Source organism: Geotrypetes seraphini, chromosome 3 (genome assembly GCF_902459505.1).
Source record: "Geotrypetes seraphini chromosome 3, aGeoSer1.1, whole genome shotgun sequence".
Taxonomy (NCBI): domain Eukaryota; kingdom Metazoa; phylum Chordata; class Amphibia; order Gymnophiona; family Dermophiidae; genus Geotrypetes; species Geotrypetes seraphini.
Genome location: NC_047086.1, coordinates 325,396,944 through 325,409,973, shown reverse-complemented (window position 1 = coordinate 325,409,973; position 13,030 = coordinate 325,396,944). Strand labels below are relative to the sequence as shown.

General features: G+C 44.1%; 2 protein-coding genes across 6 annotated transcripts in view; one reads left to right on the top strand and one right to left on the bottom strand.

The window, feature by feature from the left end:
• The window catches only part of RALGAPA2 (Ral GTPase activating protein catalytic subunit alpha 2), a 1,036,168-nt gene extending 1,031,191 nt beyond the window's left edge, over nucleotides 1–4,977 (top strand). For 3 of the 5 annotated variants that reach the window (XM_033936259.1, XM_033936255.1, XM_033936260.1), the window contains one exon: nucleotides 1,987–4,977. In XM_033936259.1, the coding sequence (XP_033792150.1) occupies nucleotides 1,987–2,138 (152 nt within the window). In that variant the 3' untranslated portion in view covers nucleotides 2,139–4,977. The remainder of the gene's footprint in view (nucleotides 1–1,986) is intronic. The other 2 variants (XR_004538694.1, XM_033936258.1) reach the window with 2 other exon arrangements.
• Nucleotides 4,978–5,718: 741 nt separating this feature from the next.
• On the bottom strand, nucleotides 5,719–8,037 carry INSM1 (INSM transcriptional repressor 1). Its single transcript, XM_033938295.1, has one exon. The coding sequence runs from the start codon at nucleotides 7,966–7,968 to the stop codon at nucleotides 6,655–6,657; it is 1,314 nt and encodes a 437-aa protein (XP_033794186.1). The 5' UTR covers nucleotides 7,969–8,037; the 3' UTR covers nucleotides 5,719–6,654.
• Nucleotides 8,038–13,030: the final 4,993 nt, after the last annotated feature.

Sequence of the window (13,030 nt, the reverse complement as noted above, 5' to 3'; positions counted from 1 at the left end):
CATGCAGTGATCATTGGATGCCAGATGATTACCCACTATAACCTCTGAAATACTTTCCCCGTTTGTAAGTACTAAGTCCAGTATAGCCCCATCCCATGTGGGTTCCATTACCAACTGCTGGAACAGTTCTTTTTGTAGAGAATCCAGGATCTCCCTATTTCTAGAAGACCCCACAATAGGGATACCTCAGTCAACATCTGGCATGTTAAAATCACCTATTAGTAATACTTCCACTTTTACAACTATATTCTGAATGTCTATTATTAAATCTCTGTCCACTACTTCTGTCTGTGAAGGAGGCTTGTAAGTCACACCAATATAAATACATTTTCCATTCCCTCTTTCCAGATTGACCCATAGTGCCTCTTCGTTACCCTGCAGATCCTGCAATTGTGTGGCTTTAATTTGATCTTTAACATATAATGCCACTCCCTCTCTTTTTCTTCCTGTCCTGTCTTTCCTGAATAGATTATACCCCAGTATAACTATATCTCATTCATGGTTCTCTGTGAACCATGTCTCTGTGATCATCACTAAATCCAACTCAGCCTCTTCCATCACAACCTCTAGATCCAGAACCTTGTTTCCTATACTTCAAGCAGTAGTACTGCTTTCCAGACATTGCCCCCTTTTCCCATTTGCGTAGAGGTATTTAGTGATTCACTTATCTTAGGGATTATACTCAACTGGGGGCTTTGATCACCCTGCCCCAATGATTCGAGTTTAAAGCCTTCTTCAGTAGGTTAGCCAGTCTGCTGCTGAAGACACTTCTTCCCTTCTTTGATAGGTGCACACTATCCCTGCTCACCAGCCCTTGGAAAATCATCCCATGGTCCAGGAATCCGAAATACTCTTGATGACACCATCCATGCAGCCAAGCATTCATCTCCCAACTTGTTAACACTGTTGTATTCTTTTTTAGAGGAGGTGGGGTAGGAGGAAAGGGTCTTGTGTATTGTTGAAAACTAATCAATATATTTCAAAAACTAAAGAACAATTGAGCATAAGTTGTCAGATAGCATTCTAGTCATACTTGGAAGTCCTTAATGCACCATCAAGGTTCAGTAACAGTGCTGCATGCTTCCATCTAGGAAATGCGAGCGTCAGGTCCTAAGCCTGGCTTGTGCTCCTTTGGTGAATGTAGAGGGCTCCATTAGCAATGGAGAAAATTTGCCTGCATGAATCTCTAGTTCTCTCTCAAGCTCCCCAGTTTTATAACTATCATCTTTTGGGTTTTCTTCAAGTGAATGTTTGCAGCCATGATCAGAGCGAGTTCTTCTTTGTTAGCGGTGGGAGCAGAGGGTGTAGTCAATTAAATAAATGATAAAAAAAACTACATGTCACAAGTGGCATAAAAGTTACTGGATCTTTTTATTGTCTTAAGCATTTCTTGTGTCACTAAATTTCAGGAGCGATACTCCATTCTTCTGATGAACCATTCTGGGTTTCAGGAGCTCCAACAAGAACATTGTGAGAGTGGATTTGCATGCAGCACAGGAGATATTAGTTCCACCTCCCCTACTATGTATACAAAACTAGCTCATACAGACTCAATGTGGATATACGACAAAATCAGATTGTTGAGAGGCTGTCCCGCTTGAGAAACCATATGTGCCACTGAAACCAAGAGATCTAGCTAGAGAACCTGGAAGAAGAGCAGAGAGTCTGCCAGAAGAGTGAGGAGATTTTGATTCCCAGAAACAGTGGGGATTGCTTTCCCTCAGGTCTACCAACCACAAATGAATCTGCTGATTTTGAGTTACCTTATTTTTCCATTAGGACAACTCTTGACATGCCTCTGCTAGATGGTAAGGGTAGAAACAGGCACTGACAGTATCACCTGCTATGATAGAGAGGCTGTAGATATTCTGTACATTTTAGACGTTCATTTCACTATTAGTATGAATTCATTTTATGCTTTTGGCTATTCCTTTTGTGACTCAGTGTTGCCATAATATTTTATTCTATTTTTGCTTTCTTTTATAGGTTATCTCGCTACAAGTGCAAGTGCTGATCCCATAGCAATGAGATCAGAGACTGCAGACCAAGCATCTCCAACACTGCCAAGTGCCACAAAAAGCCGAGTTTCGGGGAAGCTTCACCGTTCCACTAGTGTTGTCAGCAAATCTTTAATTTAAGGCACTTGTTTTTGTTAATTCAACACAGTATGCCATAGTGAATAGAACTTTTAACTCCGGGTGATTAAACAGAAAGGGTATTAGTAGGGTAGGCTGGAACCTTTGCAGAGGAACACATTGTGACACTTCTACTGATGGAAGGAAGAGGGTAGGAAGCAAACTGCACCCCTTCTAGAGATCTCAATGAAATATAGTGTCTCCATTCTCTAACCTGGCTCCCTCTTCAAAAGAAGGGCAAAGGGTACTGTACAGAGGCTGGCTTCTTAGTATTTAGTTATCTTGGGAGTGGTTTGTAGGAGATAGTATTGATTCACAGGCAAAGTCAGCTCTCTAACAGGACGAATGTGCCAGAATTATTCTATGCATCAGCACTATTTTGGCAAGAAACTGTGACTAGTATTTTTAAAAATATTATCTTTAATCCTCATAAGCAAGAAGAAAGGGAAGGGGTGGTGATAGTGATCACCTAGTTGTAGGTCTTAAGGAGCAGGTCAACCCAGCACTAGTGGTTTTCAGTTTGTCTGTTTCCTAGTGGGAAAAAATTGTAGAAGCTTTGAAACAGGAGTTCACAAAGCAGAACTGGATGACTTCTCTTCCTTATGACCTGCTGCCAGATGGTAACCCTTGACGCCAGATTAGAGAAGAAAGATGCCTTAAATGCATTAAAGACATAATGTTTTTAGATTCCCACTGCTTTCAATGTAAACTATCCTATCTGTAGAGCCCAGCTTGAACGTAAAGACCTCTTTGGAGAGTGGAGAATTGTCTTAAACTTGCAAACTTCAGTTATTCAGTTACTTGCCAGCAATATTACAGAAGGGTGATGCAAACCAGATTATCTGAAACATACACTTTCTTGAAATCACTATTATGTTGATTTACATTTGTATACTAACAAGTTTTATCACTATGGGAAATAGATTTTGGCATTCTCTTTGAAAATCTTTGAACTATTATTTTCCTTTTTCACAGATTTTGGTTTGATTGTTGTTCTGAAGTTACTTTTCTCTATATTAATTTTGTACATGGTGTGTAAAATAAAGGTCAGTGAGCTGTTTTAGAGGTTTTATGTGAAAGTAAACTGGAAGGAATTAAATGAAGGTGTTTCATTTGCCAGTTAACGTCTTTTTGATATTTATCTTGATCTGATTTTGTGTCACTCCTTTAACCTTTCCAGTCTTCCTCAGGTTAATTCTCTCACTTCTCTAGTTCATTTTGAGTGGGTGGATGATGCTGTTTAAGATCTTGATGTACAATTTAATAAATTAATTTGACTACTTACATTCAATTTGCCTTATCTTGACTGGGGTGGGGGGGGAGGCAGGGATTTGTGTACATGAAGCTTACATATTCCATAGGACTTGATTGGTTTTGTGGCACTCATACATCAGGCTCATGTCTGTTTTATGTCTCCAATGCCTTTGTATTTTATGTGAATGAGTATTTCATAAATATTTAAATTATAGTTTGCCTTTTGGAGTTGGCTTTCTGACTAGTTTGTTGATAAGGCAGATTCTCAGGTGATTTAAAGATTGAGATGCACTCATTGCCCAAGCCAGAAAATGAGGGCAGCTAAGCTCCAGCACTGAGCATTTATGACTGCCATTAAACTTTCACGATTAGATAGCGTTCTTTGCTCCTTTCTGATTTAGTGTGTCCACAAAGTAAATGAGAAGTCCAGCAGTTCTGTGATTGGCATGTATAAAGTGTACCTAAAAGATTACTTTTGTTTTAATGATTGCTTGCTTCCTATAGTATCCAATAAAATGTGTTTACACTGATCGAAGTTCTTCAGGTGGCTTCTTTTTTTTTTTTTTTTTTTCCTGCAATGCAAGGATCTAGAATTGAAGCCTTGCACAAAAGGGCTGGAAATCAGATAAAATGTGAGCCTGACTCCAGGGTGAGCTCCATTTCCATGGTAGACCAGAGAAGTGTTTGGTACATCCCTAAGAAGTTAGAATGTTTACTCTCTCTGCATAGCTATGTTAATATCAAATAAAACTAGAAAATCAATATTACTGATTCTAAATAATCTTAGAATATAGAGAGTGTCATATTCTTAGTAACTGCTCTGTACCAAATATTGTAAAGTATGGGAAAGATAGTAATGCAATATCTGTTCAGCTTCATAACTTGATATATGAAAGCAGTTTTGAAAAACTGAATGGCAGATTTACTTTGCACTAAGACCAAATAAGTCCAAAGGCCATACTGCAAATGTTTTTACATGAACCTCAAAGTCATGTTTCATTTATTGGGGGCGGGGGGGAACCCCAACCCCGTAGCAAATCTTTCCTATAAAAAAAATTGTTACTTTTCATTTAGGTTTAGGCAGGGCTTCTCTCTTGCTATCTATGTGTGTGTTTTACATAATAAATAATGTGAAATTTTTTTTAAAAAAAGTCTATGGAGAACTGATGAGGTAGTTTGTCAAAAGAATTAATTTTGCCTTACCATACCCATAAATGGTTTAAGGTGCAGTTATTATGCCATAAAACACAGGAAAGAGGCTGTTCGGGCACTGGGAAAAGCTAGAACTTTCTTATGTGTATGTCCCCTTATCTTGCCACCTATTGCTGAACAGTGTGATCAGATCCAGCAGCCTGCAAGATTTTGATTCCCACTGGAATCTTTCAGAATCGGCTGCTCTGCAATCTAGGAATCGTGTTCCATATTGTGAGGATTTCTTTTGGAAGAAAAGCAGATCTTTGCTGGTGCATCACATTCTTTGTTAGAGAACTTGGAATTTCTATCTTTATTGTTAAACATATCAAATGTTTTTATGATGCATTTACTGGACATCTTTGTTATACAAATTTTCATTAAAATTATTTAAAGCCAATCTAGTTTGTTTCTATTAATTGAAACTGGTATTAGAGGAAAGTTTAAGCATAACCAAAGACTTTCTAGCTATAGTGATTAATCTAAAAGGCAGATACCCCAGAGTTGTGGAGTTGATAAATGCAATTGTTCTTCAGTCATTTCTTGTATACTGAATTAGCTTTTAGTTTTAATTTCTGTTAAACATTTACAGTGCATGCTACAGGTTTCCCTTTCAGCCCTTAATTAAAAAAAAAAAAAGTGGATATTGGCAATCAAATTTCAAAGAATTCAGTAACTGCTAACTTGAAACTGATCATATGTTGGAAGTATAAGAAATAATGGTATTTACATCAGTAGAAAACTATTTTCACATTTTGAAACATTAAAAAAACCCAACTCAAAACAAAACACATTTTGAAGAAACTGGAGAGGTCGAAATGCAGCTTAAAGATTCCGTTCTTTGCAGCAGTTCCTCTAGATTATCTGCTTTCAGCGGCAGATCAGGAAGAACAGCAAGGAACACCTGTAGGTTGGATTTTCAGTAGCTGTGTTTCAAAGGAAAAACAATCCCAGGCAAATGTGAGATGTCCTGCTAGGGTGAATGCATCTATAATATTTCGTAACAACCAATGGAGCAGATTTTAAAATCGTAATATTTTAAAAAATATATATCAGGAGTGGTTTTATATGCATAGCTGCTGAAGAATGAGCTCCACTGGGAAAGACGAGACAAAAAATAGCAAGTGTGGATTTGAATTTGAAAATATTTTATTTGACTAGTAAATAGTTACACAGTCGAAACAGTTCTATTGAAGCATTCTATAAATATCTAACATTTAAGAAAATAATGTGTGTAGAAAAGAGATTCATCTAAAAGAGCTCTCAGTTTCACAAAGCTGTGTGCCCTCTTATAGCAGAGGAAAGGGAAAGAATATGGAATTCATTCAGAAATGTATAAAAGTTAAAACCTTTTTTTCTTAAACAGTTTACTTTAGAAAATGCTCGAACTCTAAGATACACAGTGAAGTGTCATGACAGGACAAGGGCATCAAAACAATATTTCTCAATCAAATAATAGATTAATCTTAATTAATATAAATAAATAAATAAAATAACAATTACTCAAATCAACATATACATTTAGATAGTAAAACCCACAGATCGACCTCTAAATTTGTAGACAACATTAAAACAAGTTTACAGATAATATTAAGGCAGTTTCTACGCATATTCTGAAGATTTCAAGACAACAAATTGAAGGCATTTGTGGCTATTCTAAAGACATTTCTTTTTGATAAGCTGTTTTGATTTGTTCGCAGAAAAATGTAAAGCCAGAATCCGGCAGTTCACAAGCCATAATAAAGCTAATCGTGTATCATAATTCCGTTTACAGCCTGTGAAGTGCAAAGACATCATTTCTCAATACAGACTTCAAAACAACAACCCCCCGTACGCTATTTACACACAGACGGATCAGAAAAACCGTTTCTGGAGACCTTAAAAACACAGCGGTCAAAACTGTTACTTTTTCGCGATCTGAAGGTACATCTGGAGCTACTAAGGATACGGACAGTTTCCGTGACGGGCGAAAAGCAAATAGACAGGGACTTCCCCAGCGACAACAGCAAAAGAAACCCTCTCTCGTCACCAAATGGCAAAGGCACAGCTCTCGGGTGGGTGGCAGGGTTGGTTCTCAGCAGGCAGGGCGGACTGGCATCTGCAGCAGGATAACCTGCCGGTTTTCGGACGGGTGGCATTTGTTGATGTGCCGGGTGAGCCCCGGGGAGCTGTAGAAAGTGGCCGGGCAGTACTTACAGGGGAAGACCTGGGACGAGTGCAGGAGGCGCAGGTGACGCTCTTGACTGGGCTTACTGGGAAAGGTCTCGCCGCAGACCGGGCACAGGTGGCACTCGGGCGCGCTCATGTCCAAAGGGCCGGGGCTCTTGCTGTCCTCTTTGGCCTCCAGCCTGGGGAAGAGCGGCGGCTCCTCTTTGCCCTTCGGCGGGTGGGCCAACAGGTGCTTGCGAAGGTACGCCTGGCGCCGGAACTTCTTGCCGCACTGCTGGCACTCGTAGAGCCCCTCTTCGGAGCCCGATTCGGACGCCCCGGGGCTGGGGGTGTCGCGGTCGCTGCCCGGCGGCTCCTCGGCCTTGGCGCTGGGCGCCGACAGGGGCCGCGGCTTGTGCCAGCGCCGGTGCGACGCCAGGTTGGCCGGGCAGCTGAACACCTTGTCGCACTCGGGGCAGCGGTACTCGACGCGCACGATCCGCGAGCACTTGTGCTGCGCCAGGGCGAAGGGGTCGGCGTACTCCTCCTTGCAGAGCTGGCAGATGAACTCGCCCAGAGGCTTGCTGCCGCCCCCCGAGGACGGGGGCCGGGGCTTGGGCGGATCCAGCGGCCCCTCCTTGATCCTGAGCCCCAGCACCGGGGAGGTGGTGACCTCGTCCTCGAAGTTCAGCTTGCGGATGGCTTTGGCCTTCTTGGCGGCCGGGGGCTTGGGCGGCTTGCGCTCGGCCTCGGCCGGGGGTCTCTTGCCGGGGTTCCTGCTGCCGCTGGCCGACGGATGCTGCGGGTTGTGGCCCGAGGACGCGAGCTTGAGCTCGGCCGCCGGGGGGAAGAGGAGGTGGTCGATGGTGCCGAGCACGGCGGGAGTCGGGAAGGACTCGGCGGACACGGGCGAGCCCAGGTTGAAGCTGCGGCTGTCGAAAAACGTCTTGTCGTGCTCCTTGCTGACGGGCCTGGTGGGGCTGTACAGCGCCTGGTACACCGACTCGGGGTTGCCGAACTGGACCGGGGGCCGAGCATCGCGGAGCTGCTGCTGCTGCTGCTGCACCGGGGGCACCACCCGAGCGCCGATGCCCCCATGCTCCGGGCTGTCCGAGATTGGGGGCAGGCAGCCGCTGGAGGCGAACAGCAACAGGCGCTCGTCCTCGCTCTCCTCGCAGCGAACCCGGTACGAGATCGGCGTCGACTTCTTGCTCCTTTTCACCAAAAACCCCCTGGGCATGTTGCACGGTGGGCGACAGAATCCGTGTCGAAGGATGCTTTTTGCCCCGGCTCCCGCCCCACAGACCTTGCCGCTTCCTCTCTGCTCCCTTGGCAAGGCTGCGCGCGTTTTAAGTGACGAGCGCCCTGCTGGTCCCGCCCCCTGTCATGTTCGTAGCCAATGAAATACCACCGGATCCGTCTCTGTCGAGCCCGCGTGCGTTCTGCAGAGGAGATGGGGGGTTGTACTCTAGAAAAGAAGGGGCGGGGCGAGAGGGGAAAGGGCGCTCGGTAGGTGGGGAGAAGGAGCAGATGTACCTGTGGGGGTGGAAGGGGGAGGGAGCCGCGGCATTATGTTATCAGCACGCCTCGCTTCTAAATCACTGGCCCTGCTCTGAGCGGCCCCTTCCCCCCCCCTCTTCCCGGAGCGCTGAGGCACACGCCGGGCCCCGCCCCCTCCACGCTCGGCTGCCTCTCCATAGCCAGACACACGCCGGGCCACGCCCCCACACGCTTCGCTGCTTATCCGGAGGCGGCCGCACGTGCCGGGCCCTTTGTGCTGCTGCCCCGGGCGGGTGCGCGCGTGGGGGTCGGGGGGGAACTGCTGGGGTGGAAATGTCCGTCATCAGCATTACAATGAGGAGCGAGGGAGGGGGGATCCCCCGCCGTCCCGTCCCGCAGCAGCAGCGCAACAAAGGAGACGGGGCCAAAGCGTGCCAGGAGGGCACAGGGTGACTGTGCGACCTTAGGAGAAAGGGAGAGGCGCTGCAAAGAGAATAAAATCTAAGAGGGGCATCACGGTCTGATGCATCCGAGCTAGCTATGAATACTGTTGTAATCATTGCATTGACAAGATTGCTTCATTGTTAATTGCTTCCAGTAATTGAAACTTTCAACTAAATATTCAGTTCTCGGTTTTTGTAACTGCTTTAAAAATTTAATAAATATTGGAAACGGGAAAAAAAAAATAAATGTTCGGTTCTTTGAAGGAGCAGAGGAGGAATAACGATAAAGATTTTATACCGTAGACGGACCGTTGCTGTCTGAAAAGAAAACTTGTGAAAAGTTTCCCTGGGCTGTCGTGACCGGTGGCCTCGCTCGCAATTCAGGCTTTGGAGATCGAGTCAAATATTGAAGAAAATAATACAAAAAAAAAAAAAAAAAGCAAAACTGAGAATTCTATGTATGTGCAATGCAACAGGTTTTTGTTTTTTTTCTTGCTTCCTTTCTTTAAATTCGAGCTCTCGCTTGCTGAGCCTGGGGATGTGATCAAGTAAACATTAACATAAAGAAATAAATAAGGGGCCTGTCAGTGGCTGCCCATTCTGCTCCCAGCCGTGCCCCTTTCACCTTTGTGAAGGAAATTAACCTCTTTGTTTTGAAGGCCAATCTGCTTTGGAAGGAGACGCGTGCTGGAGGGAAGGGGAGGGGACCCCACATGGCTCCCTCAGTTCGCCAGCAGTGGGGGAGAGGGAGAATCATCAAAAGAACCCCAAATCTAGACAAACCCCCCCCCCCGCGCCTTTAAAACCCAGATTCAGCTTCACGGCTTTCTTTAAAAAAAATGTTTAAATTATTTTCCAATATGAACAGTGCTATACAAATGTATACATTTGAAAGCTATCAACCATAAAGACACATCTTTGAACAACAAATTTAAAAAAAAAAATCATCAGTATCCCCCCCAAACCTTTACAGATCCGACATAGTCCAATACATTGCTATGAAATACCCCCCTCCCTCCCCAAATACTGTTATCACCCCAGGTAGAACTGTCCAGCACTACCTGTTACCCAAAAGAGAAAGCCCGTGATCTGCAGATGCCAGATTATAAACTGACCTTATGTTTGACCTTGTATGTATGTAATGAATTTTATTATGTTTAATAATAGTTTTTGTTAGTCATGTTTGTTTCCCTCTATTCTGTAATTTTTTACTGTACATCGCTTAGAATTTGAAATAGGCGATTAATCAAATATTATAATAAACTTGGATAAACTTGGCATTAATAACACTGATATGTATTTATACTACCCCAACAAGAATTGATCTTGAACCTTGCAAGCGAGCTGGCCTCTTATCTTGTACCTTGTGAAGGCATTTGCTTTCTGCCTGCCCAGTGTTGAATATTCTGACTTTCAGCACGGGTTTTCTGTATCCAGCAGCTACAACCTATATATTTGGTCGTGTAACAAGGTAGACGGTCAGTGGAAGGAAGAAGCGAGAGAGGCTCTGTTTAATCATTAAAAAGGAAGTTCCAGATTTTCCAGATCGGATGGATCTTCTGTCACTCTCGTTGCCCTTCACCTCCGAAACACTGGCAAATCCGAAACACCACTAATGCTATTTATGAGCCACTGTAATCCCGTTTTAAGTTACTCCTGAAGACACAAGATTTGTGTTCCGACCATGTAGTCCCTATTTATTTTATTTTATTTTTTTTTACATTTTAACGACCGATATTTTAGTGGTTCAATATTTCTATTTATTTTCCTTAGAATTGAAGAAACTCAGGTGTGTGGCAATAGCAGAGGAAGGGCAGTGTCAGTAGTGACTTGAGGCAATTCGCCTAAATGAATCTATTTGAACTAGTTTTGCCTGTGCTGTTGTTTTCCACTTTCCCAGCCAGACGAGTTTGACCAAATCCCTGCCTTTGGGACGTGCATAACAAAGAAAATAGCAACTTGAAAACCAGGAACGTTATTAACTCATTTCACAGCAGAAAACAAAATATTTAAAAGAAACACCAACCCCGAAGCGCAAACATACGGCCTTTAGCCCTTTCTAGAACGGGACCTGCCGCAGCGCTAATGAAAATCTGTGCATTAAGTTTGCAACAATATTTTAGAGTATTTTATTGCCAAAACCTTAACTCCTCTGTACTTTCTAGAGCAACAAATGCAGCTCAACTTTTTGATTCGTTTCGTGTTTTGCTGTATTCTAAGTGTTTCACTCATTTACTTTTTCAAGCCAAGGCTAATTATGAAATGCTTGTGATTTTGAGGGGTGGTTGTTTTTCTATGGGGGGGGGGGAGGTCTGCCTTGGATTTGCGTTCATTGCTTGCCCCCCAGGTTCGCAGGACACCTTTGGAGCGGTTTGTCTCAGGCGGGGGGGAAATCCCTTTTGGAAATTAGGAACCCACATTTCTAAGAGCATCACATTATGTTTTTATGCATTCAGCAAATTGTATTTATTTAGGATTGACTCTAGACCATACACATAAACATTTTATTGCTATTAACATGTGGGGGGGGGGGGGGGGGAGACAATGGATCCTTGTAAATGGTCCCAAAAATTCTGTCATTTTGTTGTTGTTCAGAACTGCAGTTTTCAGAGATTCAAAAGATTACGACCTTTGTTCCTTTCTCTAGTCTGTAACCCCCAAAGCACAATTTATAACTAAAAATAAAATTGTTGCTTGGATCAGGACTTCTAGCTTTTACATGATTTTTTTTTTTTTTAAAAGGACTTTAGGAACATGAATCTAGAAAGCTGAACACTTAAAAAAAATGTCTTTGTTGAGCGCTTTTCTTCAGTGAATTACAAAGCCGAGTTAAGCTAGGATTTTGCTCTTAAACTCCTTCCGTGGCACAGTACAAATGACCTTTCCGTGGACCACTCGTTGAGTCGACTTAGACGGCGGATGTTTCGGGAAGCAGATCTAACTATTTCTGCCCAACATCTGTCCTTTCTGCTCTGGCCGTCGCTAGCAATGCGACGTTGAGTTTTGTTCTTGGTCTCCGATCTGCAAGAAAGGAACATTGCCGCCAGGGGTTCGTCGGGTTTATAAGTCCAATTGCAGTCTAAAAGATGGCCAATGAGCTGCTTTGGGGGGGGGGGGGCGAGTTTGACCCCGGCGGAGCGCATTGTATTTGCAGGAATTAGCGATTGTTGTGTCTGTCTGAAGGGCACGCGAGAGACACGCGAAGCCCGCAGCCCCTCCCCCGCGCCTTCTATTCACCTTCCCCCCCTCCCCAGACCCCCTTCTCTTTGTTCAGGATATTAGCATAAAGCTGCTATGGATCTCCCGTTTAAATAATTACATCCACAAAAAGAATACTACACAGGGGAATAGAAAAGAAGGAGAGCAAGGGGGGGGGGGGGGGAGAGAGGGCTATTCAGCAATGCACAAGAGAGGGGGGAAAAGCCCTGAAGTATTTTCTATTTGTTAAGTTTCAAGTGTTCCTATGGCAATGTCTCCGCTCCCATTATTCAGCTCCTGGATTTAACACGAGAGCTCGTCCCTTTTGTTAGCCAACATACCCTTGTCACAGGAATATTTCCTTCAAGCAGAGTAATCACTGCTGCTCGTTATTACTGCATTCATCAGGAAATTTCCCGCCTAAAGATTCTTTTATTTTTCCTCATAGGTCAAAAGAAAAGTTTGGGGTCCTTCCCCCCCCCCCCCCCCCCCCCGAACTGGCCATCTTTTTCTCAACCATGAGCGAGGCAACCAAGTGTGAATTAAGTGAGTGCAGGGACAGAAGGGCAGAAAGCCGCCCAGACCTTTAGCCCCTTCCAAAGGGGCCTAGAAAGAAAATCGACGGAAAGAGCGCGAAACTCCTGTTAAGGCATCCTCTCGACTCGGTCTCCCCGGAATAGAATGACTAATTCCACAGTCTGCAACTGGGAATCATTGCAGCCTTCCTGCTCACTTCTATGGATGTGATATTGTATTTGTCTGGTCCCAGAGCATAGTATTTGTTCAGCGAGATGTCCTTCCTTGCCTCCTGTTTAATAGGGGAGGCAGATTTGTTTCTATTAGCATACAGCTGCAGGTTACTCCTCCCCCCACCCCCCAACAGGAGCAATGTACACTTTCTCCAGACCTTATCAGCACTTCTGTTCTTAGGCAACCAGCAAACAATCAACAGCTCCTCATACATGGCCACTCTATCTCCCACCCACCCCCTTGAGTCTTCATTTGGGCTAAGAACATGCAGGCGAAGGTCGCTACTTAGCCACGTTCTTCCTTAAAAGAGAGGCAGAACTGGTTGGGAAATAATGCGCACCTAATGCAGAGCAGGAAGTCTACTTCCCCAAAGCATCAGTCATCACAGCTGTAGGAAGGAGGGAAGCAAAT

What these genes read in the sequence shown, in the direction of transcription:
- INSM1 (XM_033938295.1), bottom strand. Translation starts at nt 7,968, where the DNA reads ATGCCCAGGGGGTTTTTGGTGAAAAGGAGCAAGAAGTCGACGCCGATC.